We start from the raw sequence: 23,520 nt of genomic DNA, 5'->3' as shown, positions 1-23,520 counted from the left end.
GGGAACAAGGGAGGGCAAATAAAGTGCCAAGGAGACTTATACTACATTGCTTTAGAACTGAATTCTGGTGAATCTCAAAATAATTATGCTGAGTAAAAGAATCCATATACTGTATGATGTAAAATTCTAGAAAATGGAGACTGATCTGTAGCGACAGTGGTTGGCTGGGGGTGGTGGCAAAGGGGAGGAAGGGCTTTTAAAGGAGCAGGAGGAAACTTTTGGAGGTCATGAATGTGCTCACGATCTTGATTGTGATGATGTTTCACAGGTGTATGTGTGTTTCTTAATTCATCAAATTGTACTTTTTTTTTTTGGCCATGCCGCGTGGCTTGCAGGATCTTAGTTCCCTGACCAGGGGTTGAACCTGGGCCCTTGGCAGTGAAAGCGCCAAGGGAGTCCTAACCACTGGACTGCCGGGGAATTCCTAGTGCATTTTAAATATATGCAGTTTCTGTCAGTTTTACCTCAGTAAAGCTTTTTTTTTTTTTTAAAGAAATGAAATTAATCTAGGGGCAACATTTATCATAGGATCCTATACTGGGTTACAGGAAGGCTCTTTCAGGCTTCTGTGTGAAATACAAGTCTTGCAGGTGTGTTAAGTTTAGATATACAGCTCCTGTTTAATGCAAAGTTTAGATACACAGCTCCTGTTTAATGCATTTCATGTTTCTTTAGGAGTCCATAGAGGCTGCTGTGTTCTATTGAAGAAGATGTCTAACAGTAACACTACTCAAGAGACCCTGGAAATAATGAAAGAATCGGAAAAAAAACTGGTGGAAGAATCTGTAAACAAAAACAAGTTTATATCTAAGACTCCAAGCAAGGAAGAAATTGAGAAAGAGAGTGAAGATACCAGTTTGCGTCAGGAGACACAGGTAAGAATTAGAAGTGCATCATATGCGCACTCTTTATAGCAAAATAGAAACATCATTAGAGGTGGCATTGGAAATCTATAGGAAGCCAGTCACTTACACAAACGTTTGGTTCTCCCTAAAAACCCAACTTCAGCTCTCAAGAAATGTCTCCTTCCCTTTTTGTCAGAGTCCACAACGAAGTCTAAAGAAAGCAGAATGAAATCCCTAATCTATTAGGACCTGAATAACACTGGTTCTTGCTACATTTTGATATTTTTTAATGATCAGAAAATAAACTGTATACAAACACATATTTAACAAGTCATAATATGGCTTATACAATAAACCATATTTTTAATTAAAATTTTTTTTTTATTTTTGGCTGCATTGGGTCTTCATTGCTGCGCATGGGCTTCCTCTAGTTGCAGCGAGCAGAGGCTACTCTTCGTTGCGGTGTGCGGACTTCTCATTGCAGTGGCTTTTCTTGTTGCGGAGCACGGGCTCTAGGTGCGCAGGCTTCAGTAGTTGTGGCACATGGGCTTAGTTGCTCCCACAGCCTGTGGGATCTTCCCGGACCAGGGCTCGAATCCTTGTTCTCTGCATTGGCAGGCGGATTCTTAACTGCTGCGCCACCAGGGAAGTCCCTACAATAAACTCTTAAAACTAGAGCTGCCTGGCTTTACACACAGTGTTAAATTCATATCCTGGTTGTGTTAAAGCAGTCAGCATTTTCTGGTCAGAAATAGTCTCTGAACTTGCCACTTGGTAAATGTGAGTGAGAGGAATTTTATTCTTTGGTTGCCTATTGTTTTCCATCCGAATTCATACTATAGTGCAGATATGATGGCAGTAGATGGCCAGCTGAGCTTTTTCCAGGGCTCCTCTTTGGTACCCAGCCAGACTCTGGGCCTCCTCTAGCTAACCTGTTCCAGTTCTCTTCCCTGTGGTCACTACTAGTTTCCTCTGGGCCTCCTCTAGCTTACCTGTTCCAGTTCTCTTCCCTGTGGTCACTACTAGTTTCCTGTTACCCAAGCCCAAATTATATAAATCCTTTCCTTCTTGCCCAGGGGTGAGACTGGTCTTTATTATATGCTTAGGAGATAGACTGTTAATTGTAGTAAGTTAGTTTAGCAATAACATTTTGGAGGGTCTAGAAACTTGAAGCATGATTTCTCTTAACAACCCAATTCACCTAGGCCTTGTCTTACGTAAAGATTAAGATAGCAACAACAAAGGGATGAATTAAAATCAGATAACTCTCTGAAGTATTTTGTTCTCTAGCTGCCTGCTTTTCTACTATTTTTCCTCTTACAGTTTGCCAGATCTCTGTCATGGCTGCTTTTCTTTCCATTATCTGTTGCATGTGAGTTGTCATTCCCAGCCCATCCTTCCAGAGTTTATGGAGACAGTCCGCCCTGTTCCAGCTATACTTCTAGCTTCCACTGATCCCAAAAATGAATTTTAAATCCTCAGGACAAATAAGTGTTGAATGTTTAATTATGTGCTGTCATGTTACATGGGAGATAATAATTAAATGAACTTTTTGGTCCAAGTTACTCTATTCTCAGGAGACAATTTTAAGTGGTGTTCTGAACTCCTGTTGCGTGTTCTTCCTGAATAGGCAGAAAAGAAAGGGTGACTATAGGTTTTATATGCCTTATGGATACTCACTTGGTTTAAGAATGTCTTCACCTGGATATACAGATAGATTGTGTGGGAGGCTGGGTGGGGAACCTGCCTCCCCTCAGACTCCTTTTGTTGCTGCTAGAGCAGGTGGAGTTGCTGCTGCCATCTACTGGAGCTCCTGCTCCTTTTACAGAGTCTTGGCCACCCTTCAGAAGCCCTCTCCCCTCTACCAGTGTTCCCTTTCAATAGCACTAAAAATTCTGCTCTTTCTCTTACCTTCCCCCCGACTCACACCTGGTAAGTCTCCACAAGAATCTTACTGACGCTGTCAAGAGAGTGCCTGTTACGAATTGGAGCTGGAAAGTTTGAGGAAAGGGGACTTTCATTACTTGTACTGTGTGAGTGAGACATATTCTTGGAATCAGCAATTGGAACTCAGAACATCTTTGGCATGGAAACAGTGCTATAAAGGGCAGGTTCTGAGATTCAGTTTAGAATGGGCAAGTCCTGACTTAACACATACTGAACTTAGGTGGGTCCTTTAAATAACCTAGCCAGGCTTTCTGCCTTTATACTTGTAATCCCCTCTGATTCAGCTACCATACTGCTTTAGAAAGATGGCTGTGAAATAAAGATCTGATTGTGTTAATTCTCTCCAGAGTTTCTGTGTGTCTCCTTGCCCTAGGCTAAGTCCCAGATTTGTCAGCATGGCATATTGTGACCTAGTCCCTTGCCTGCCATCATCCACCTCTGGAATCCTATGCTCCAGCATTAACTGATTCGCTGGCCCATGAAAAGTTTGGAGAAAGCATGCTTTTACACATGTTTTCTCTGCCTAGAATGCCCTCCTTGGTATTCTTTCCCTGGCCTCCTCTAGGTCAGTTTAGGCTCATCATTGTATCTCGAAGGCCCAGCACAGTTCCTTGCAGGCACTCAATATTTGTGAACATATGAATTTGTGAATTCCTAGGTTTGAGTTAGACACTTGTGCTCCTGTAGCACTCCATGAGTACCTCTGTAATGCACTTAATGTCCTGTATTGTAATTGTCTATTTGTCTTCTCCAACAGGATTATGAGTTCCTTTTTGACAAGGTTTGTGTCTTTTATCTCTGTATCCTCCAGTAGTTAGCATGGTGCCTGATACATATTAGGCTTTTCAGTATATGTTTGACTAATGAAAATTATGCATTCTGAGAAATAAGCAGATTCATACATTGTTTGTAGGGTTATAAATTGGTATAACTTCTTTGAAGGGCAATTTAGCAATACTTTATAAGATTTTTGAATGGACTATACCATATTTGTAGGTATACTCAATGATACGGTCATTGAAGCATTGTTTATACTAACAAAGATCAGAAACATCCTAAATGGTGCAGTTTAAGGGACTGGTAAAATAAGTTATGGTATGGCCACACAATGGAATACTATGTAGGCATTAAGAAAAACAGTATCTCTTCTATGGAGGTATCCTTGAAAAAAAGTTTAAAAGTAAGGTTTAGGGCAGTGTGTACAATATCCGTCTATTTGGTTTAAAAAAAAGTGTGTGTGCACATGTACAATAATCTTATAGATGCATAAAAGATCTCTTGTAAAAGATTACAAGAAATTCAGTACTAGTTGATCCTTTAGGAGGGATCCAGGTAGCTGGGGGACAGATGTGAAAAGAGACTTACTATTCTGTATACTTTCATTATAACTCTTGAATGTTTGTGTCGTGTGTATGTTATAACTTATTTGAAAAAAATAGTGGCAAATACTGCTTCATATTCCTGGACTGTGGTTCTTCCCTTATTATAACAGATCTTGCCACTGATCAGATTCACCATCATTTCTCACTTTTTCCATCCACCTTTCTGGTTCTCCATTTTGCATTGTAGCAGTGTTGTTTGGTAACTAGTGAAGAGGACAAAGGAAAGAAATCCTCACCTACCCAGGACCATGCTGGTACTCTGCCTCCATCTGTTTCCCCTCCTCCAGCCACCAGCCTCAGTTTTTTCCACACCCCAGTGGCAGTGAGTTCCATTCCAAACATCTTAGAAGCCCTAAGTGTCACACATAGCTCTAAGTGTCACCCAACCTCTTCCCGAAAGTCCTCATTTTGACTTCTCAGCTATTCGAAACCTTATCCATTAATTAGTCATTCTTTCCCTCATCCCACCTCAGGCCCTCATTCTTCACCTTCCTCAGCTTCTATCCTGCTCTTTACTGGCTCGCCTTACCTCCCTTTGCTCTGGAGGTCTTATCCACATCTTCCATGCTCCCTTCTTTTTATCCTGTCCCATCTTATATCCATGACCCAGACAGGCTATAAGAGCCTCCACCAGGAGCTTAGAACTGGGAGAATTCTCATATTCAGGGAGGTAGGCAATTGGCAAGAAGGGCCTTCATTCCATTTCTGCAGCCATAGGGACAGGTCTTTTGAGTATCTCAAGTTAGAACTCTCAGTGTGTTGTCCTATAAAGGTGTTATTTTAAGTGATGGTTAGGAGCCATATTTCACACCCACTATGGACTAAATAGGCTCCTGTTAGCAAGCTTGGGAAAAAAACACTCTATTGTGCTATGGTAGTGACATTTCCAGAAGCATCCTAATCAGGAGAGGATTCCCTGGTTTATCCAAAAGTAATTTTTATCAATCTGTGAAATAGGCCAACCAGTCAATATCTTTCTATTCTTTATCTTCATGGTGAGTGGTGATTTGTCTGTAGGTGGCCTGTGGTCCCTTCCACGTCACAGTTGCTAGAGTTGTAGCATAGGGGACAACCACAACAACTGGGTCTCATCATAGTCTGGCTATTATAACGGTTTTAAAGTTAGTGCTTTTTCTCTGTAAACTTGTATTGCTTTTAGCTTAAGTGTTTATTTCCCCCACCTTTAATATTTTCTAATCCCCTTCTAACAGAGGCGGACATCCAACCACGGTCATGCCAGGAAAAGAGCCAAGGTGAGAGCCCTTCCTCTATAGCTTCTTTTCTAGTGTTATTAGTAGTACATTGCACAAATGGACTTATCACTAATAACTAGTTTATTTGGATTATATATAGGCAAAGTTTGCCTGTCCCTTGTACCCTGATTATGAACATGCGTACACACACTCACGCACAAACATGCACGCACATATACATATGTCCTATTGGAATGTCTGGCTTTATTTTTCTCCATTATCTTTAGTTCAGTCACAGTCTGTTTCTGATACCTGAAAGGATACCCAGCCAGAGCCTCCCACAAACAAAGCCTGAGCACACTGGTACTGGTTCTGCTGTAATGCCAGTTTCTCTGCTCATCTCTGGCTCTCTTATTTTGCCCCCCAGCGGTTTTGGGGTTTTTCGCCATGTGAATCTTCTTTAAGATAAATCCTCTACCATTAGTAAAATGATTCAACATTTTTGGACATCCTAAAAATATAGGCTTTGTTTTGTTTCGTTTTGTTTTGTTTTGATTCACTTTTTAGGTTGGGGCAGAGAGGAGGATTTTGTTTTTAATCATTGTATGATAAAATTAGCACATCACAGATTATTTTAAGCAGTGTTATCAGGTAGGACTATAGGTGTTAGTGTGTGATAGCTTTTTAATTTTAATTAGGGAACAGTAAAATATTAAACTTTTCTTGCATTGGGAAGAATTGTCAACCGAAGTAATAATTAAGGGTGTCCACCCCTTTCCCCTTGAAAAATAATGGCAGAATTTGGGAGTGTCCCAGCCAGTATGTGGCTTGGGTTTGAAGAAGACTATGATGTATGATAAATTGGCTCTGTGGCTTGCCTTACATGGCCTAATCCACAGTGATGGGCTTGACAGTAGTTTAAAACAGAGGGTGTTCGGGATTTCCATGACGGTCCAGTGGTTAAGACTCCACGCTTCCAACGCAGGGGGTGCAGGTTCGATTCCTGGTCAGAGAACTAGGATCCCGCATGCTGCGGGGCATGACCAAAAAGAAAAAAAACAGAGGGTGTTCTTTGCTACTTCACTTCCCCCCAAACCTTAGAAATAAATGAGACAGTTATTATCGTTATTATTTCCATTTTACAGAGGAGGAAGCTTGGGCTTATAGAGTTTGAGTGAGTTTGACAGAGGACATTTATTAGTAAGTGGCAAAACTAGACTTGAAGTCAGTTCTTCAGACTTGCAAATTCTTTTCACTATACTGTGCTACCTGGAACACACATACCATGTTTTGTGCTTTTGTATTTACTGTAAACTTTGATTTTATTGTAAGAACTCTCAATAAATGTTTATAGGTAGATTTCTAATGAGTCACTATAATTTTTGACTTTGGAGATACCTAGGAGAGCAGTGATTTATAAAGTGGATTTCAGAGCTTTTTGGGATTTTCCAGCCAGCATAAGTAAACCAAGTGGATTAGTTATCACATTGAATCCCAAATGTTAGAAAGTTTTCTTTCTTTCTACTTTTTTCTTAGACACTTCTTTCCATACCCTTGCCACCTCAGGTTTAGAGTCACTTAGCATTTATCGTCTACTTTATACTAGGCACTATTTATGATACATAGGTTTACATGCTTTATATAATCTAATTCTCACACCAACCCGTTAAGCATTTTTATCCCGCTTTTACTGAGGACCAAAAAGAGACCCAGAGAGGTCAGGTAATTTGCTCAGTATCTCATAGCTCAAACCAGGAGTTGAAGCTAGGACTTCTGGCTCTAAATCCAATCTTTCTACTAAGCTCTGCTGCTGTGTATTCTCAGTAAACTTCTGAGTGTGATATTCGAGCACTGAGCTAGAGAGAGAGGAGAGCTAAGCAAAGTGGTTTTCCTATCATCTGTCCGAAGTAGTTGTTTTGTTGTTATATATCTACTGTTGTGAGCAAGAGAATTATCTTTCAAGTGAATCAGGAATGAATGAGTAGGACCTGTTTGAAGGAAAAAAAAAACACAAAACCCTATTTATGGAAGAAGCAACTAACAGAGCCAAAGAGAATGCCCTTTATTCAGCCAAAAGCTTTCCCAGTGTCCACCAAGGGAATATGTATGTGTATTTATTTTTTTCAGTCTAATTCCAAGCTGAAGTTGGTGCGCAGCCTTGCAGTGTGTGAGGAGTCCTCTGCCCCGTTTGCTGACGGGCCACTAGAAACCCAGGTAGGTCCTTTATAAGAGTAAGCGTAGCTTTTGAGTTTGGCAGTTGTTTGCTAAACTGGTGTAGCAACCACGGCATCAACATTAGGCTTGGAAATCGGGGTAGAGGAGCTTCGAAACAGGCTGTTGCAGTAAAATAGGGCATGGGTGAGAGCATGAAGTATAGGTCTTCACACCTGGACCACCCAGGATGATGCAGACCCACACCTTTCCGTCTGGTGGTTAGAACCATTTCCATTCCAATTCTTATGGCAGGAACAGCAAGCATAACTTGAGCTTTCCATACAGTAGGCTGTGATTGTTGACAGAAAAGGCTTAGCCTCTACCCTTTTGGTAGAACAAAAGCTAAAACAATTTAATTAACAAAATATTCTCTTTTGTAAGAGAATGCTGCCACCCTAAGATATGCCTTCTTTGAGATTTCAAAGGAGCTGCAGGAGAGTTGTTTTCCGCTTTGATTATATTTCTCTTTCCCCTTGTCCAAGGATATAATTCAGTTGCACATCAGCTGCCCCTCTGACAAGGAGGAAGAAAAGTCCACAAAGGATGTCTCTGAAAAGGAAGACAAGGACAAAAACAAAGAAAAGGTCCCAAGGAAGATGCTGTCTAGAGGTGAAGACTTTCCCCCTTTCTCATCTGTCCTGGGGCCTGGCTCTGCAGTGCCATTTCCTTCCATCTTCCCACTGGCCTTATCCACCCAACAGTTCCTAGTGCCCTGCTGACTTCATTGTTGTTTGGGGAGGTGCCTAACTAAGTTACTTTCTTTGCTGCTTTATCCAGCCCTGCCTTAAGGGCTGACAGAGAGCTATTCCATTAACATTGGGCTACCCATAGGGGAGGACATGGTAGTCAATTCTGATTTTATTTTTGCTCTGGAATAAATAGTGATGGATCATCACTGGTAGCAGATTCTCTAGATAATAATTATATTTTGGTTTGGGGATGCTTGGAGTGATTTTTTTTTTTAATAATGTAAATTTGCATGTAATTATTAAGCCCTCTTTGGATTTAAATTCTTGGGCTGGTAGCCAAAAGACATGGTCCATAAAAATGATAATTAAGGGAATTCCCTGGCGGTCCAGTGGTTAGGGCTCGACGCTTTCACTTCTGGGGACCCAGGTTTGATCCCTGGTCGGGGAACTAGGATCCCACAAGCCGTGCAGTACGGCCCCAAATAAATTTTTTTTAATGCTAATTAAGAGGAAAAAGGCAATCTTAGGATTAAAATTTTATAAATAAATATAAATAATCATATAAATAATCAACATTTGAACATATCTGCTGAGATTCTGGAAAATTCAGCCCTGTCTGTCCTTACCTAGAATTTATTTTCCTTAACTAGAATAAAACCTTTGTTTTGGTCCAGACATTCAATAAATACTTCTTGATGGCAAGGTGGCTTTTCAATGTAATACGAATGTAACACTGTGACCCAGATTCCACCTTATATCACTGTCATGGGGAATTTTGAGGGGCTGGCAAATCAAGGTCATTCTGATTTTTAAGCTAAAAATCCTGAAGTCTTATTCTCCTTTCCTGTTCTCATGTCTCCTGATCAGGCTGTGGGCTTCTGCTTGGGGTTAGATATCATGCAAGGCAGTTTCATTTATTTTTAATTTATTTCACTGTGGTGTTCTAGACTCCAGCCAAGAATATACGGACTCCACTGGAATAGACCTACATGAATTTCTTGTAAATACACTGAAAAAGAACCCAAGGTAATAACATGATTTGATGGAAGGGGGAAAGGGGCCAGGACCAGCAGAATACCCAAGAGGCCAAATAGCTTCTCAGAATTTTTCCATTATTAGAATCTAGAATGCCTAGCCCCCCACACACCATTTCTCTCCAGAGTAGTTTTATATTCTGTTGGAGATTCAGAATACCCTCATATTGAGGTTCCTGCTTCCAGAAGAGTTGAGAAAAATTCTTTGAAAGAAGAATGCAGACAAAGAAATATGAAGGCTTGAGAATACAATTAAAAAGCACAGAAGAAAAAATAATTGATTTGTACCAAAGCTAAATCATACTTGTTTAAAAATTCTATAAATAACCAGATGGAGTGTAGAATAATGATTAGATTTATAAGTATAAAGTATGTGTTTATAGGAATATGACTGGCAACAGAATTAGATTTCTGATAAGGAAAATAAAGTACATTATTAGAAGGCTTGATTGTTTTACTTTTTTAAAGTAACATAAGACAGGGCAGTGAGACTCAGCAGCCTTTGCATTTTTGATCCACTCTCGGGGTTTGGATCTATCCCTCCCTTCAGCTTGTATAGTGAGCAGGCTGTGTTTTCAATCCTTGCTTTCAATGTCTATGGGAGGGCTGCCTTTTGTTTTGTTTTGTTTTAATCTTTTTTAAACAGGGACAGAATGATGCTGCTAAAATTAGAACAGGAGATTCTGGACTTTATTAATGACAACAAGTAAGTTACTTGAATGAAATACACATTAGAGGTGGGAGGGGTACTGGAAAGAAATTCAGGTAAAATTTTAGGATATCCCTCTTTCATCATTCCCTCGAAGTCTGAATTTGGAAGTAATAACTCACTGGGAACCAAAAGGAGTTGGGGAGAAGTAATCAGAATGGATCAAAAAGTATATGTGTGGAAACTAAATGAAGTTTTTAAGTTATTGCTTAGACTTGAGTTGAAAAAAATTTAGCAGCTAGCCCTTATCCCATATTTCACCATTCTTAAGTTTTTCTCTTTTTTCTTTGTAGAATATCATCTAGGTGGGTGAGACCTAGGGCTTATTGCATAAGGAGTAGTCTTAATGAGGATAGTGGGTCAGAGGGATCTACAAAATACTGTAGATAAAGCTGAGAGAACCTTTTTGGTTACCATCAAGTAAATATCTTCCTTATAATAATATCTCTTCCTCCTAAGAAATTCCCCACTTTCAACACTTGTAAGAAAAATTACAATTGGCTATTATTGCTGTTACTTGTCCTTATTTCACTTTTTCCCCCTGGGTTTCCCTGCAGCAACCAGTTCAAGAAGTTCCCTCAGATGACCTCATATCACCGGATGCTATTACATCGGGTAGCTGCCTATTTTGGGATGGACCACAACGTTGATCAAACTGGAAAAGCTGTCATCATCAACAAAACCAGTAACACAAGAATGTAAGGGAGGAAACCACAGATTGGGAAGACTTTCCTGGGAAAGCCTCTGGGGTGGAAGAGGAAGGTGTAGGATCAAGATTTCTCTTTCTGGAGAGGGGACAGTGGAGGGAGGGTGGGTTATATTATCAATTTCTACTCTTTGTGAGGCCTTGGAAATAGATGCTAGAGGCACTAGTGTTTTGTGAAGACTGGATCCTGGCCTCTCTTCGCCTTTAGTGATAGGACAGGTATAATTTTGGAAGAAGATAAGTTATAGATGTATAAAGAACAGTCCCAGAGGATTTCTTTAAAACTTTCATGTGACTTTTTGGATCCCTGACTTCAGAAATCCCCTGGGTGGGAGTTGTAGAATTTAAGAGAACTGTACGAGGAGGTCTGCCTCCTGACAAGAGTCTTTCTTCCCTTCCTTCCACATTTCTCTCCCAATCCCAGCCCTGAACAGAGATTCTCAGAACATATAAAGGATGAGAAGAATACAGAATTTCAGCAGAGATTCATTCTCAAGAGAGATGATGCCAGTATGGACCGAGATGATAACCAGGTGAAGAATGGAAAGGGTTGGGTCTATACAGAGAGATTGCAGTAAGAGAAACTGGGAGGGGAGAAGAATTTTTGTGGGATGGAGAAAACGCAAAATATCTTAGTATGGAAAAAAGTGTTGAGCTATACTGAGTTGGCTTTGGCTTAATGTTGAGGACTAACTGCACTTGTTGAGCTAAATGCCACCCTCTTAGCCCCAGAGAGACATGGTGCTGAGGTTTGCTGGGTTTTCTCATTTGGCCTGGAACTCCCTGGTTCTGCCACTGACTTCTAACTCCACTTCATTTTGGGACAAAGCAAGGTCCCTCCCTGCTTCAGCCTTGATTCAGCTGATGGCTCCATTCTTTTTTTCTTTAATAGTTCTGGATTTCTTTGGGAACCACCAAAAGCTACTTTATCCCACTTCCACTCTTCCTATCTCAGGGCTAGCCTTGAACTTGCACAATTGTTATCTAATTTACCCACTTGTAAAGGTGTTTCTGATCCCTTTCTGCAAACTCCTTATTCTTTTCCCAACTTCTTCCACCAAGGTGAGTGAGTTAATTTGGCTTTTGATGCTGGGAACCTCAGGCAGGTTTTTGATCCACTCCTGTGGGAATAAGAAGTGGAAAGTCTGCCCCATCCCTTCATTTATGGGCCTGGCTTTTGCCCTGGTTTCTAGCCCATCCTTCAGATAGTGATGTTTGGGGGTTAGTTTTCCTGGCTTCATGGGGTTAAGATCCAGCCTGCTTCTGCTTAGCCTCCAAAGGAGGTTAGGTAGAGAACCAGGATTAAGGTTTAAAGAATATGGTTGGGTAAAGCCAATAATTAGTCTCGCTAATTAATGATAACTATAATAATATCTTACCTCTAGAGTCAAAATTAGTTTTCTTTGGATATTATATGGTCTTGAGACCAGGACTTTTCCTGCTTGCTACTTGAGTATTTGAGGGAGTCCTTTTGAGAAAAGTGCCATTATCTATCGTGGACAAACATGCTGGGTCAGATTGAAAACAATGAAACATACAAAAGGACAAGTAAAATTTAAAAAACAAGAAAGAGCCTTTCCATCCTGATGCCCTTCTCTCCATTTTCCCAAAACCCCTTTTCTGTGGATCAGGAATTATTCAGGCCTAGAGGCATATTGGGGTGGAATGGAATCTCTCCCTATTGTGAACTTTTAATCTCTCAGCTTCAGGCTTGATCCATAATAGGGTAGGCTCTATGCACTGTCTGTCGGTAATATTAATAATAAACACAATAACTGCTATTTTATTGAGTGTTTTCCCTGAACTAGCCTCTGTTCTAAACACATTATATGCATTATCTCTTTTAATCCTCCACACAACCCAATCCAGATGGGCGTTATTAGCCCCACTTTAAATATAAGAAAACTGAGCTAGGAGATGTTAAGTTACTTGCCTTAAGTGACATTACTCAGAGGTAGCAGAGCTGAGATTCTGCCTGACCTCAAAGCCCAATGCTCTTTCTATTCTGCCATTGGTTTACCAGTGCTAGGGGCTAAGGACAATATAGCACCTTGAGGTCCTATGTCTTCTTGGAATGGGATTTGTAAAAGGACATTTAGCAGAATTTAGGTTATTTAGGCTAGTGAGAACTACATCTAGTCAAAAGTTGATACTCCTGAAGTTATGCTTACCTCTGGAGAGTGGTGAAGATCAGGAAGATCAGCCTAGAGGAGCAGTCTCCTTGGTTGCTTCATCTGAAACTTTCAAAGCCTCTGGATTGAAGGTCAGAATCTTTTATAACCTGATGACATGCATTTGATGACTTATCTCCCTCAGAGCACCTTGCCTTAAAGAGCAGTATGGAAAAGGACACTCTATAACATCCTACCCAGGACAGTGCTCACAACTCACAGGCTAAGAGAGGAAAAGACAGCGGTGGAGAGTTGGGTCGTAGGCTAGCCAGAGGTGGTGGTCTGGCCAGCCATCCCCTCTAGTCACCTCACTATATTTTTCAGAGAATGTAAGGTTCTCTGTCCTCCATTTACTTCTTATCCCTTTCTATCGTTCTACCTCTCCCCTTTCTCAACCGTATCTCATTTGTCTGGTCCTTTCTCTGCCCATCCTTCTTTCTGTTCTATTCTCCTTTTCTTTCTCTTTTCTTCTTTGTGTTGCTCTGTTCTCTTTCTTCTCTATTTCTGTAAGCTCTCTCTCTTTCCCTCCCTCCAGTAGCAGTTAAGATGAGGAAAAATGCTTAAGCTCTGAGTTTAGCTTCGCCCTTGGGATTTCACTTCCAAGGCCCTCTTTGCTGAGCTGTGTGTGACTTGGGTCTACAGGCCATGGCGTTAGTGACTAAAAAAGGGATAATGTCAGGTGCTAGTTCTGTAAAAAGTCTTCTAAATTTAGCTCTGCTAAATACCTCTTTCTTCTCCCTCTCTAGCTTCCTCCTATCCCTTGCTTTTCCTCCAAAGCAATGTTGTTTATTCCCTGGGCTATTCTCTTCATCCTTACTGATTGGAGAGTACCTGATTACACAAGGAAGCAACCCAATCCTTATAAAAAGTTATTGTTCTTGATACTCTGGTTGGTTGGGGGGGTGGGGAGATGGAGAGGCCCCAACCATCCAGAAAACCTGATCTCCCAAACTGCATGGTCAGATGTACCCAGTGAAACCTGTCCAACACTGGAAATTTTATTTCTTTTTTTTTTTTTTCCATTTTTTTGATGGCAACTATAAACTCTCCCGGTTTCTCTTCCTTGCTGGTGTGCAGTGAGCTTGCAGTACGAGGAGAACTTAACTAGCTTAATTCTGCTCATCGATCTAGATCAGAGTTCCATTGCAGGATGGAAGGAGGAGCAAGTCAATAGAAGAGAGAGAGGAGGAATATCAAAGGGTCCGAGAGAGAATATTTGCCCGAGAGGTAAGTGTAGCTTCTGAGAGTTGTCAGCCCCTAGCTTTTAGCTCTTAATCTTTGGAACTGTGAATGGAATGAAACCTCCATAAATGCTTTGTTGTTTTTTTCTGATTTTGTTTTTAACCAACATCAGCCAGTCCCATATTTGATCTCTAAAATTAAATGTGGATTATTAGGAAGCTGCAGATTTTTATTCTTATTATTTTTAATGCATATGGCATAAAAAGAGAACAAATGGAGTGGCTGAAGTTGGTAGATATGATTAGACTGACAATAGAAATGGTTTTGGCAGGGCTTATGGAAGGGCCCTGAATCTTGCCCGTCAAACCCTCCTGCTTACCCTCTTTCACTTCCACCGTCCATTTTAGGCATCTTGGCTTCTAAGTGGAAGACTTAGTGTCCACACAGACTATACATTCATCTTGTTTGGCCAGGCTCATTTTTAGGCTATGTTGGTGATTATAAGAGCACAGATGTGGCATCCATTCTCTGAGCTCCACATTCCACATGCACAGAGGGTACCACTCACTATTCCCTACAGTCTCGACCTGAATAGGAAGTCTCTTCCTTTCTATATTTCTTACCTTGTTTCTTAGAGTAGGACTGCTCCGTGGGCCAAAAGGCAACGTGGATTATTATAGGCAACTTTATTCTTAAGAATTGTGGGCCATATCAGATATACTTGGTACCACTGTATCTGGTGGCCTTTGCCTACCAGACTGAACAGAAGTATAGGAGAAACTCAGGAAGGTCAAGAGAGAAACAAATCTCCGGAAAATGTATGATCCAGATAGCAGCACCATGTTAGAGTCAAAGTAGCAAACAGAGGAAGAAGAGCCAGCCTCCCTTTGTCATCAAAAGATGGCCAGTTTTAATCAATATACTTAGATGGACACTACTCTCCTCCCATTCCCCCACTCTCCCCTCCCTCATCAAGACAAAAATATATATATCTTCTCATCATCACCTAGTTCAGAAAAATATTGTCTCTAACTTCTAGAGAACTGAACTCCTCTATGAACTTGTTCCATTGTCTCAGGAGACCCAAGTGTTCCAAGGAGCCTCACTGTGGACAGATCCACAACAAACCTTCTGGCCCAAAGTCCAAGGAGAAGGGATCTTCTTATGTTATGTAATCTTCCATTCTGAGTCAGAAAAATCCATCCTCCAAATTATCCAACTATAGCCCAAAGACAGTTTTCTAACTTTATCTGCAAATCAGTTGAGTGGAATGAGAGAAGAGAGGTCATTTGTACATGACTACGGCTGGTGATGACCCTAAACTGTGGACAGGGCAGGATGGTGGATGTTAATAGCAAACATTTATATAGTGCTTATTATCTTTCAGACCCTGTTCTTAGCACTTTGTGCACATTAATTTATTTAATCCTCACACTAGGCCTGTGAGATAGGTTACATTATTTTCCTCATTTTATAAATGAGGGACTGAGGCATGGAGAGGTTAAGTAACCTAAGATCACACCACTAGTTAGTGAAAGAGCTGGTATTTGAATTCAGGCAGTCTGGCTCCAGAGTCCACGCTCTTAACCCCTAAAGTAAACCACCTCTTAATAGCTTGCTCTGCTCTGGGCTCTTTAGATTAAGAAGTTCCAGTGACATCATAGCATAGCTATCTGTGATGTGCTCCTCTGCTTCACTGACACATGGAAAATGACTGTCCCACCGTGCCAGCCATTAGCAAAGCCATTCTGAAAGCACAAGCAACTTTTAATAGGATATTAGCGCTTATTATGAACAACACTGGAATATATCTATCTACAACCATAACAAAGTCAAAGTTAGCTCTTCTCTCCTTTTTTCTCTGATATCTAGTCTCTCAAGCCTCTACTAATATATGTATTCTTTGTTAAATCCTTATGGATTTATCACTTTCATTTCAGCACTTCCTAACCCTTGCTGTGATAGAAGCATCAGGAATCTCAAAAGGTCTAGACAAGGAAAAATGGCCAAAGCCCACTATATGCCAAAGATTCTCATGTGGAGAGGAAAGAACCTGGCCAGTCAAAGGGAACTGCTTAAGGGTGGAGTTGTAGGTTGCGGCAGAGGGGAGGAAGAGGCAGTCCAAAAAAAAGGGGAGTGGCAAGAAGGGTGTTTGGATGGAAATGCTGCTGCTGCAGCCTTCTCTGGAGCCTGAGCTGTGTACTGGGAAAGCTGCCCCACATAGGCTCTGCTCTGCATGGAGCCCCCTGTGCTCAGCAGCTGAATACTCTTGTTACCTTTTTCTAAGGCTCTGGAGTCCACCATAATGCTCACTTCACTCAGCAGCTCAATGGCTTTGTCAGGAAATGATCCCCAAAAGGAATGTTTGAGGCTTTTAATTTTCTCATTTTTTCTAGGCTCTGAAAAGTACCTGCTTCCCCAATTTCTTACTCTCCTTGGGTCTCAGGTCAGAATGTCTTTCATTTTGGCCAGTGTAGAGGACAGAAGTGGGATAGTCAGTGAGGATGATTTCCAAAAAAACTAAATTTCTTTCTCTTGTGTCCCGTTTCCCTTCCTTTGAATACACTGTTTAGGACCAAGCACACCAATTATTATGCTCAGCTTACCTCTAGAGAGAATGAATTTAGAGCTAAAAAAGAAATAATAGTTAGGTTAATACTTTCCTTTCTCCTTTCCATACTCCTACCTTTATTGACCTCTCTTTTTAAACACTCTGTGGGAAGGCTAAAAATGCCCAATGCTCTTTCCCATTAAAGGTGAGAAGTCAGACTGGGGGTGTGGGTGTGGGTCATCCTGTCGCTGTTCCCTCTCTTCCTGTTGGGGTTGAGCTTGGTTTGAGGACCTTGGGTATTCATAGCATCATGGACACACTTTTTGGTTATGCCATGCTGTTTTCTTATAAGTTATTTTCCGTTTTCTCCCCTTCACCTAGACTGGCCAGAACGGATATCTAAATGACATCAGGTTAGTACCACTTAGCATGTTCCCTGCTTCTCATTGAGCTTTGTCAGTGAGGTTAATATAATCCTGTAATGATGCTTTTCTTTGATGTTAACCAACAGACTCTCCAAAGAAGCCTTTTCTTCTAGCTCTCACAAGAGAAGGCAAATTTTTAGGTACCTCTGTTTGGTCTATATCTCTCCTTGTTTTTTTGTTTTGTTTTGTTTTTTTAATTTTATTTTGTTTTGCTGTAATCTTTTCAGCGGAGTGAGTTTGCTCCATGCATGGCTGCTTGTGGAATAAGTCAATTTGTGGTTTTTGCAACATTGGATATTTTTCCCCATTAGAAAAAAAATGGCTATTGCTCAATGACTTTATTTTTATTGTTGCTGATTTCATTGTAAGTCCTGGATAGGTGGTGAAGGGGACCAAATAAGTATGTCTAGGATAGGTACTGCTCTATCCCAGAAGTTTGCTGGAATTGGGCATTTCTGGAGGATTTCAACATATATTTATATTGAGGTAAAAGAACGTGTGTCTTCTGGCTACCTTTTCCGAATCTATGGAAAGATGTGAAGCGTTTATCCCTGACCCGGCATAGGGAATGTTTTGTATCCTTAAGAAGGAATAATACACACACCCATATAAAAAAACATACAAATACCTCTGTCTATATAGTTTTCTCTTTGGGACAATGTAATGTGTAAGATGATCTCAGAAAGAACTTGTCTGCCTTAGAATGGACTTAGAGCATGTCTTTTATATGATTGTCCATGGTTTATTCTTAATGTTGGTGAAGGCTGCTGTACTAACCTCTCCAGTGCTTAATATTCTCCATTTTCCACAAAGCAGTCATGAGAATCACCCTTTCCTCTCAGTCTCTCAGTCCCACCCCAGACAATTACACAAGGCAGTGGTGAGAGAAGCATTTTAGGACCGCGTCCCGGCACTAACTCATTTTAAGTATATTCTTTCCATGTTACCAATAGAAAAACTATAGAGTACAGAAAACCTGAGTATTTAATACTAGGATTCAGGTCTCACCCTTTTCAAAGGGTTTATCTCTTTTTCAATCCTAAGCTTGGTAGGAGCTGACTAACACATATTAGTTAGAGCTCTCATTCCCAGTACTTTAGTAGTCCCTTCCCTGTCATCCTTTCTAAAGCTAATTAAACCATGTGGAAATTGGGATAGTAAGATTTCCCCTTCTTGGGATGGAGGATTTATCTTCCTTTCCACATCTTTGAACTCTTTTTCCTGGAGCAGCCCACCCTGAGGTCCATCAGAAAGCCCAGGCAGAAGGGCTCTGCATTGTTGGTGGTGGCCGAGATAGATAGTAGAGTCCCCCTTAAAAAAAAAATCATGTTCCATAAACATCCCAGAATACCTATAGTAAACAGAAGTTTTAAATTAACTCCTGCATGTGACAATGCACAGTGCTTTATGGTTGCCAGAGTATACTGTATCTGATTGAATTCTCTCAATATCCTGATTTGGTAAGCTGGTTTACATGTAAGAAAACAAAAGCAGAGAGATTAAGTAGCTAACCCAAGTTTACATAGTTATTAATGGCAAAACTGAGACTGACTCTTTGTCCAGTGTTCTTTTCACCACACTACACCAGCTCCCTACAAACATCACCCCTAATTAATTCACTGCTGAGAATGATGGCCTTATTAGTGCCATGGAGCATTAAACTACATCAAACTGTGCAGACAATAGCTTGAAGGATCTAGTGAGCAGGTGCAGTCCTCTCCTATCCAGACCTCCTTTTAAGTGGCTGCTTTCCATACTGAGTTTTGATTAAAGATCTAGATCATCTAAACTGCAGCTCCATGGACTCTTAAGGGGGTAACTTCTTCCTCTATTTGGGTACTAGTCCAGAACTCAAATGATTAGAAGCAGATCTTCTCTAACTGCTTTAAACCTTTCTTCCCAGGTGTGTGAAACAAACACTCATAACACCAGATTCCATCATCCACATTGGCAGTAACTATGGCAACTTCCCTATTCTTTGGAAGATTCTACTCCACTGATAAATAAGCCACACCGAGGCTTACTGATATTTATTGTCACCTCTTCCACAGGCCTCTCTACCCCAGACCCAGTAAACGGGACTTTTCACCAGCACTAAATTCACTTGTAAAAACAAAGTCAGCTCCTGATTTCATAGGACTATGAAGTGTGAATGTCCTCTGTCCTTCACCTCCATAACACAACCCAATCCATTGCTCAGAATTAAATCTGGTAAACTTTCCCTAATTGCCTTATTTTTAGTGAAGTACAAAACTATGACTAGAGATTAGGTTTAGTTGTAGAACAAGAGAAAGAGAACTGATCTCTCTTCCTAGCCCAGACTCAGATTCTCTAATTCTCAGGGGTGTAGTGTACTAACTCAGGTAAGTCACGGGATCATCAGACAATCCACATTTGAGCACTTGGCCATCACTGTCTTGGGGGAATTGGATCAGTACTTTGGCTCAAGTTTCCCAGAGTGTTTGGTTTAAAGTTGACTCATTCACTGTCTATCCCTGGTAGAAGAAGAAAGTAAATGGCAGAATTGTCCTAATAGAAGTATAGTGTTTGATTTAGGTATAAAAGACCATTAGGGCTTGTCTTGCAAAATTCAAGTTCTAATGCCTAATGAGCAGCCTCATTCATTGCTACTGCTATATCCCCATATCACAAAAACCCACACATCTTTATTGAGTCCGCTCAGTAAACTTGAGCTATTGGCTGTCACTTCAGGTCGGGTCTATAACTTGAGAGTCCCTGATGTATACTTATTTCTTGTTTCCCATTCTACTTTTGACATCCCCAAGAGAAAGGGGTAAAGTCTTGGGGAAACGTGAATATTTTCCAGTCCTCTATTCTAACTATACAGAGAGAAGCAATGAGATTATATATACATCTAGTTGGGATTCAGAGAATTAACATGTCCCTAACCAGCTATGACAGTGTGTTCTTAGCCCACTGTGAGTGGCTAAAAACTAAAATAGTGACCCTAGCGTATATTTTGCCCATTTTCCCTACAGTACCTTTGGAATAGATATTCTAATAAAGAAAGGTATTTTCTTTAACATTAGTCCCTTAAGAAAAATACCTTTCTTTATTAGAATAACTCTGAGCCTAATGTCTTGGAAGCTACCAGGGTTGGGATAGGGTTTTCTATTTGCTTTGGGTGGGATGGTGGTGGAAAGGAGGGAACCCAAGCTACTATGATTGTTGCTCAGTTGCCCCTCAGTATACATACCAAAATCTTTATAATTGTCATTTGGTTTTCTTAGGTCATTAGTTGTTGGAGGGTGGGGGATCTGAAAGGAAAATTCCTGGTTCTTGGTTCCTTATTGATTAAGAAGCAGTAAGAGTTCAACAAGACTCAGGGTTTTCAGGCTAGCCTCATACATCTTGAGGAGTACAGCTGTTTAGAATCACAAACAGTGATTATAGCATCAGAATAACCCTGATGTTTCCAGAGTAAAGTAAGAGAGGATGAAGCACTTTTCTCAATAGCCTTGTGCCTTGCCTAGGGCAATAGGGTTATTAATATGGAGGCAACTAGGCACAGTCAGCCCCCTGCTCTTTGCCATCCTGAGTCCTAAGGGCATGTTTGCTTGATCTTGCTGAGGATGTCAGCCTTTAGAGACCCTGGAACCAATTGTTCTCAGATACTAACACAAAACTTCCACAAAGCAGGTTGGGTTGATTCCAGACTCTCAGACTGAGTTTTCTCTTTATCAGACTGAGTGCCCCTTTAGTCCACTATACTCTTCTTCCCAATCCTGAAAAAGTGGCCATTAAGCAGCACCTCTGCTGGCTCAGATATGTGTTATATGGAAGACCTGTTGTAGGATTTATCCATGTCATTGGCTACTCCTGCCTTCCAGCAATAGTAACTTCTAGGAGTCCTTTTGTTTTAAGAACTCTCAGAAGGAACTGGTACCCCTCTGCTCCCCACTATTTACTGCATGTGTGGGATCCCTGAAGGGCCAGGGGAAGAGACCACAGCCAATCTCAGCATCATGTACGTGGTTTCCCATCCACCTCTGGTCTGATGTATTGAATTAGTTGCCAGTGCACTGTCTTCCAGATTTGCCTCTGTGCTCTTTGTTACTGTACTGGACCTTGTTGTGTCTGCTCCCATCAAGTCTTGGTTGGCCAGCCAACTAACAAGAAGTCAGTGTCCATCCTCCCCCAACCCTCACCCCTCCTTTGTCACTGAGAGGATAGAAATGAACTCTCTCCTAGCCCTTCTGCTGAAGTGGTAGGTGGGGGGTGCTCTGACCACTGCGGTCTCTGCATGCAGGGGGAACCGTGAGGGGCTGAGCCGCACCTCAAGCAGCCGCCAGAGCAGCACAGACAGCGAACTCAAATCCCTGGAGCCACGGCCTTGGAGCAGCACGGACTCTGATGGCTCTGTCCGGAGCATGCGGCCCCCTGTCACCAAAGCCAGCAGCTTCAGTGGTATCTCTATCCTCACCAGAGGTGACAGCATCGGGAGCAGTAAAGGTGGCAGTGCAGGAAGGATCTCCAGGCCAGGTAACACAGCTTCTCTCCTTCCATCATTTCTTGCTTATCTTCTGCAAAACATCACTGATATTTCCTTTTAACAAAGCACTAACACAGCCAGATGAGGGGAAATTTGATTTCTTGGCTCCATTGTCCTTTTGAGTCCCTTCTCTGATTTTCTGTAATAGACAAGACCTACTCGTTGCTCAGTGAACTGGACTCCACACACCCTATTCACTGGAGAAGAATATATCTGACTAGTAATAATCCTAAAAAGTATTTATTCATATCTCTCTGTAAGTGAATCAAGTGGGTGTAAAGCGGCATAAACACAGCATTGAAAATCAGCTAAACCCCATTATAAAAATAAATTACACCTAATAGAAAAAAAACTGATTGGGATTAAGTTATTTTATCTGATTTCTGACCGAGGTGGGACATCCCTATCAACCCAGGTTCAGGTTATGTACTAAAATAAGGATGATGGCTGCTTTCATTCTGTGGCCCCTGAGATTATAAAGAGGGTTTGTAGAGCAGAGGGAACCTTAGAGTTTGTAATATTGTAATTTATTGGTAGCAGCCAATAGGCTAGAACTTGAAGAGGCACTGCTGCAGTTGCTTCTCTGGAGCCCGGTCACTGAGAAGGAGCATATGTTCCACATGCCAGCCTGGTAACCACCCTTCAGCTCTCCTGAGCTACTGTGTAACCTTCTCCATATATTTCTGCTGTACTCTTAGCAGAGGAGTATTTAGTTCTTTTTACCCAGTGAGCCTCTATTTCACCATCCTTCTGCCTCTGAAGAATTGCTTGACTTTCATCCTAGAAGTTCTGTAGGTCTTGTCCTCAAAAGACATCAGTAGTGGTAAAGATTTTGCCTCTGTTAGGTTTCTATTGCCCTTCTCTGTTACCTCCTTTCTAACCCCACTGCCTCTGCCTTTATCCATGCCGGTTTCCCTGCTTTATCCTCAGCCCCTTTTTTTTTTTCGGGGTTTGGGGCAGGACACACTGTGCGGCTTGCAGGGATCTTAGTTCCCCGACCAGGGATTGAACCTGGGCCCTTGGCAGTGAAAGCGTGGAGTCCTAACCACGGGACCGCCAGGGAATTCCCTATCCTCAGCCCTTTTTAGAGCCAGTTTACCAATCTAAAACATAGATCTAACCATGTCAGTCCTCTCTTAAAAATATTCATGTTTCTGCATTCCCTGCATAATAAAATCCAAATTACTTAGTATAGCATAACTTCCTGACTCCAGTTTGCCATCTCAGTCTCATTTCCAGATGTCCATCCTCCTCTGACCCTCCAACCATTTCTTTTTATTTATTTATATATTTATTTATTTATTATTTTTGGCTGCATATCGGGTCTTAGCTGCAGCATACGGGATCTTTCGTTGCAGCATGCGGGCTTCTCTCTAGTTCTGGTGTACGGGCTCCAGAGCACATGGGCTCTGTAGTTGTGGCACACGGCCTCTCTAGTTGTGGTGCACGGGCTCAGTAGTTGCGGCACATGGGTTTAGTTGCCCTGCAGCATGTGGGATCTTAGTTCCCCAACCAGGGATCGAACCTGCGTCCCCTGCATTGGAAGGCGGATTCTTAACCACTGGACCACCAGGGGAGTTCCCAACCATTTCTTGAGTATGGCATTAGCTTTGTCTTCTCTTGGTCTGACAGGCCTTCTATTCATCCTTCAAACCCATCACTCCTGCCACGTCCTCTTTAAATTCTTCCCTCTAATCCTTCCAAGAGTTATGCTTCCTCATCTTTACTTTCATACAACTTTATTCGTATCACTGATGCATCCCTTATCAGATTTAATCGTTGTGTGGATGTCCGTCTCCTGTCGGAAGATCCTGTGCTGCTCAAGGGCAAGGACCGTGTTCCCTTTACCTTTGTGTCCTCAGTTCATCGTACAGTGCCTGCACATAGTAGATATTCAGTAAAAGTATTTTGTGTAAATGCATACATGACTTGGAGAGCCTGGAAATGAGGAAAATAGTT

At 41.4% G+C, this 23,520-nt stretch overlaps 1 protein-coding gene across 28 annotated transcripts in view; it reads left to right on the top strand.

The window, feature by feature from the left end:
- Positions 1 to 23,520, top strand: part of R3HDM2 (R3H domain containing 2) — a 148,271-nt gene that overhangs the window by 102,781 nt on the left and 21,970 nt on the right. For 10 of the 28 annotated variants that reach the window (XM_082350785.1, XM_082350783.1, XM_082350782.1 and 7 more), the window contains 13 exons: positions 676 to 875; positions 3,550 to 3,573; positions 5,386 to 5,427; positions 7,495 to 7,581; positions 8,064 to 8,190; positions 9,218 to 9,296; positions 9,951 to 10,010; positions 10,571 to 10,711; positions 11,144 to 11,252; positions 14,022 to 14,117; positions 17,005 to 17,036; positions 17,135 to 17,188; positions 21,319 to 21,551. In XM_082350785.1, the coding sequence (XP_082206911.1) occupies positions 711 to 875; positions 3,550 to 3,573; positions 5,386 to 5,427; positions 7,495 to 7,581; positions 8,064 to 8,190; positions 9,218 to 9,296; positions 9,951 to 10,010; positions 10,571 to 10,711; positions 11,144 to 11,252; positions 14,022 to 14,117; positions 17,005 to 17,036; positions 17,135 to 17,188; positions 21,319 to 21,551 (1,249 nt within the window). In that variant the 5' untranslated portion in view covers positions 676 to 710. The remainder of the gene's footprint in view (positions 1 to 675; positions 876 to 3,549; positions 3,574 to 5,385; positions 5,428 to 7,494; positions 7,582 to 8,063; positions 8,191 to 9,217; positions 9,297 to 9,950; positions 10,011 to 10,570; positions 10,712 to 11,143; positions 11,253 to 14,021; positions 14,118 to 17,004; positions 17,037 to 17,134; positions 17,189 to 21,318; positions 21,552 to 23,520) is intronic. The other 18 variants (XM_082350789.1, XM_082350804.1, XM_082350777.1 and 15 more) reach the window with 9 other exon arrangements.

The sequence above is a fragment of the Balaenoptera borealis genome, assembly GCF_965194805.1.
Source record: "Balaenoptera borealis genome assembly, chromosome: 13".
Taxonomy (NCBI): Eukaryota; Metazoa; Chordata; class Mammalia; order Artiodactyla; family Balaenopteridae; genus Balaenoptera; species Balaenoptera borealis.
Note: the sequence above shows the minus strand (reverse complement) of the source record. Positions and strands in the feature narration are given on the sequence as shown.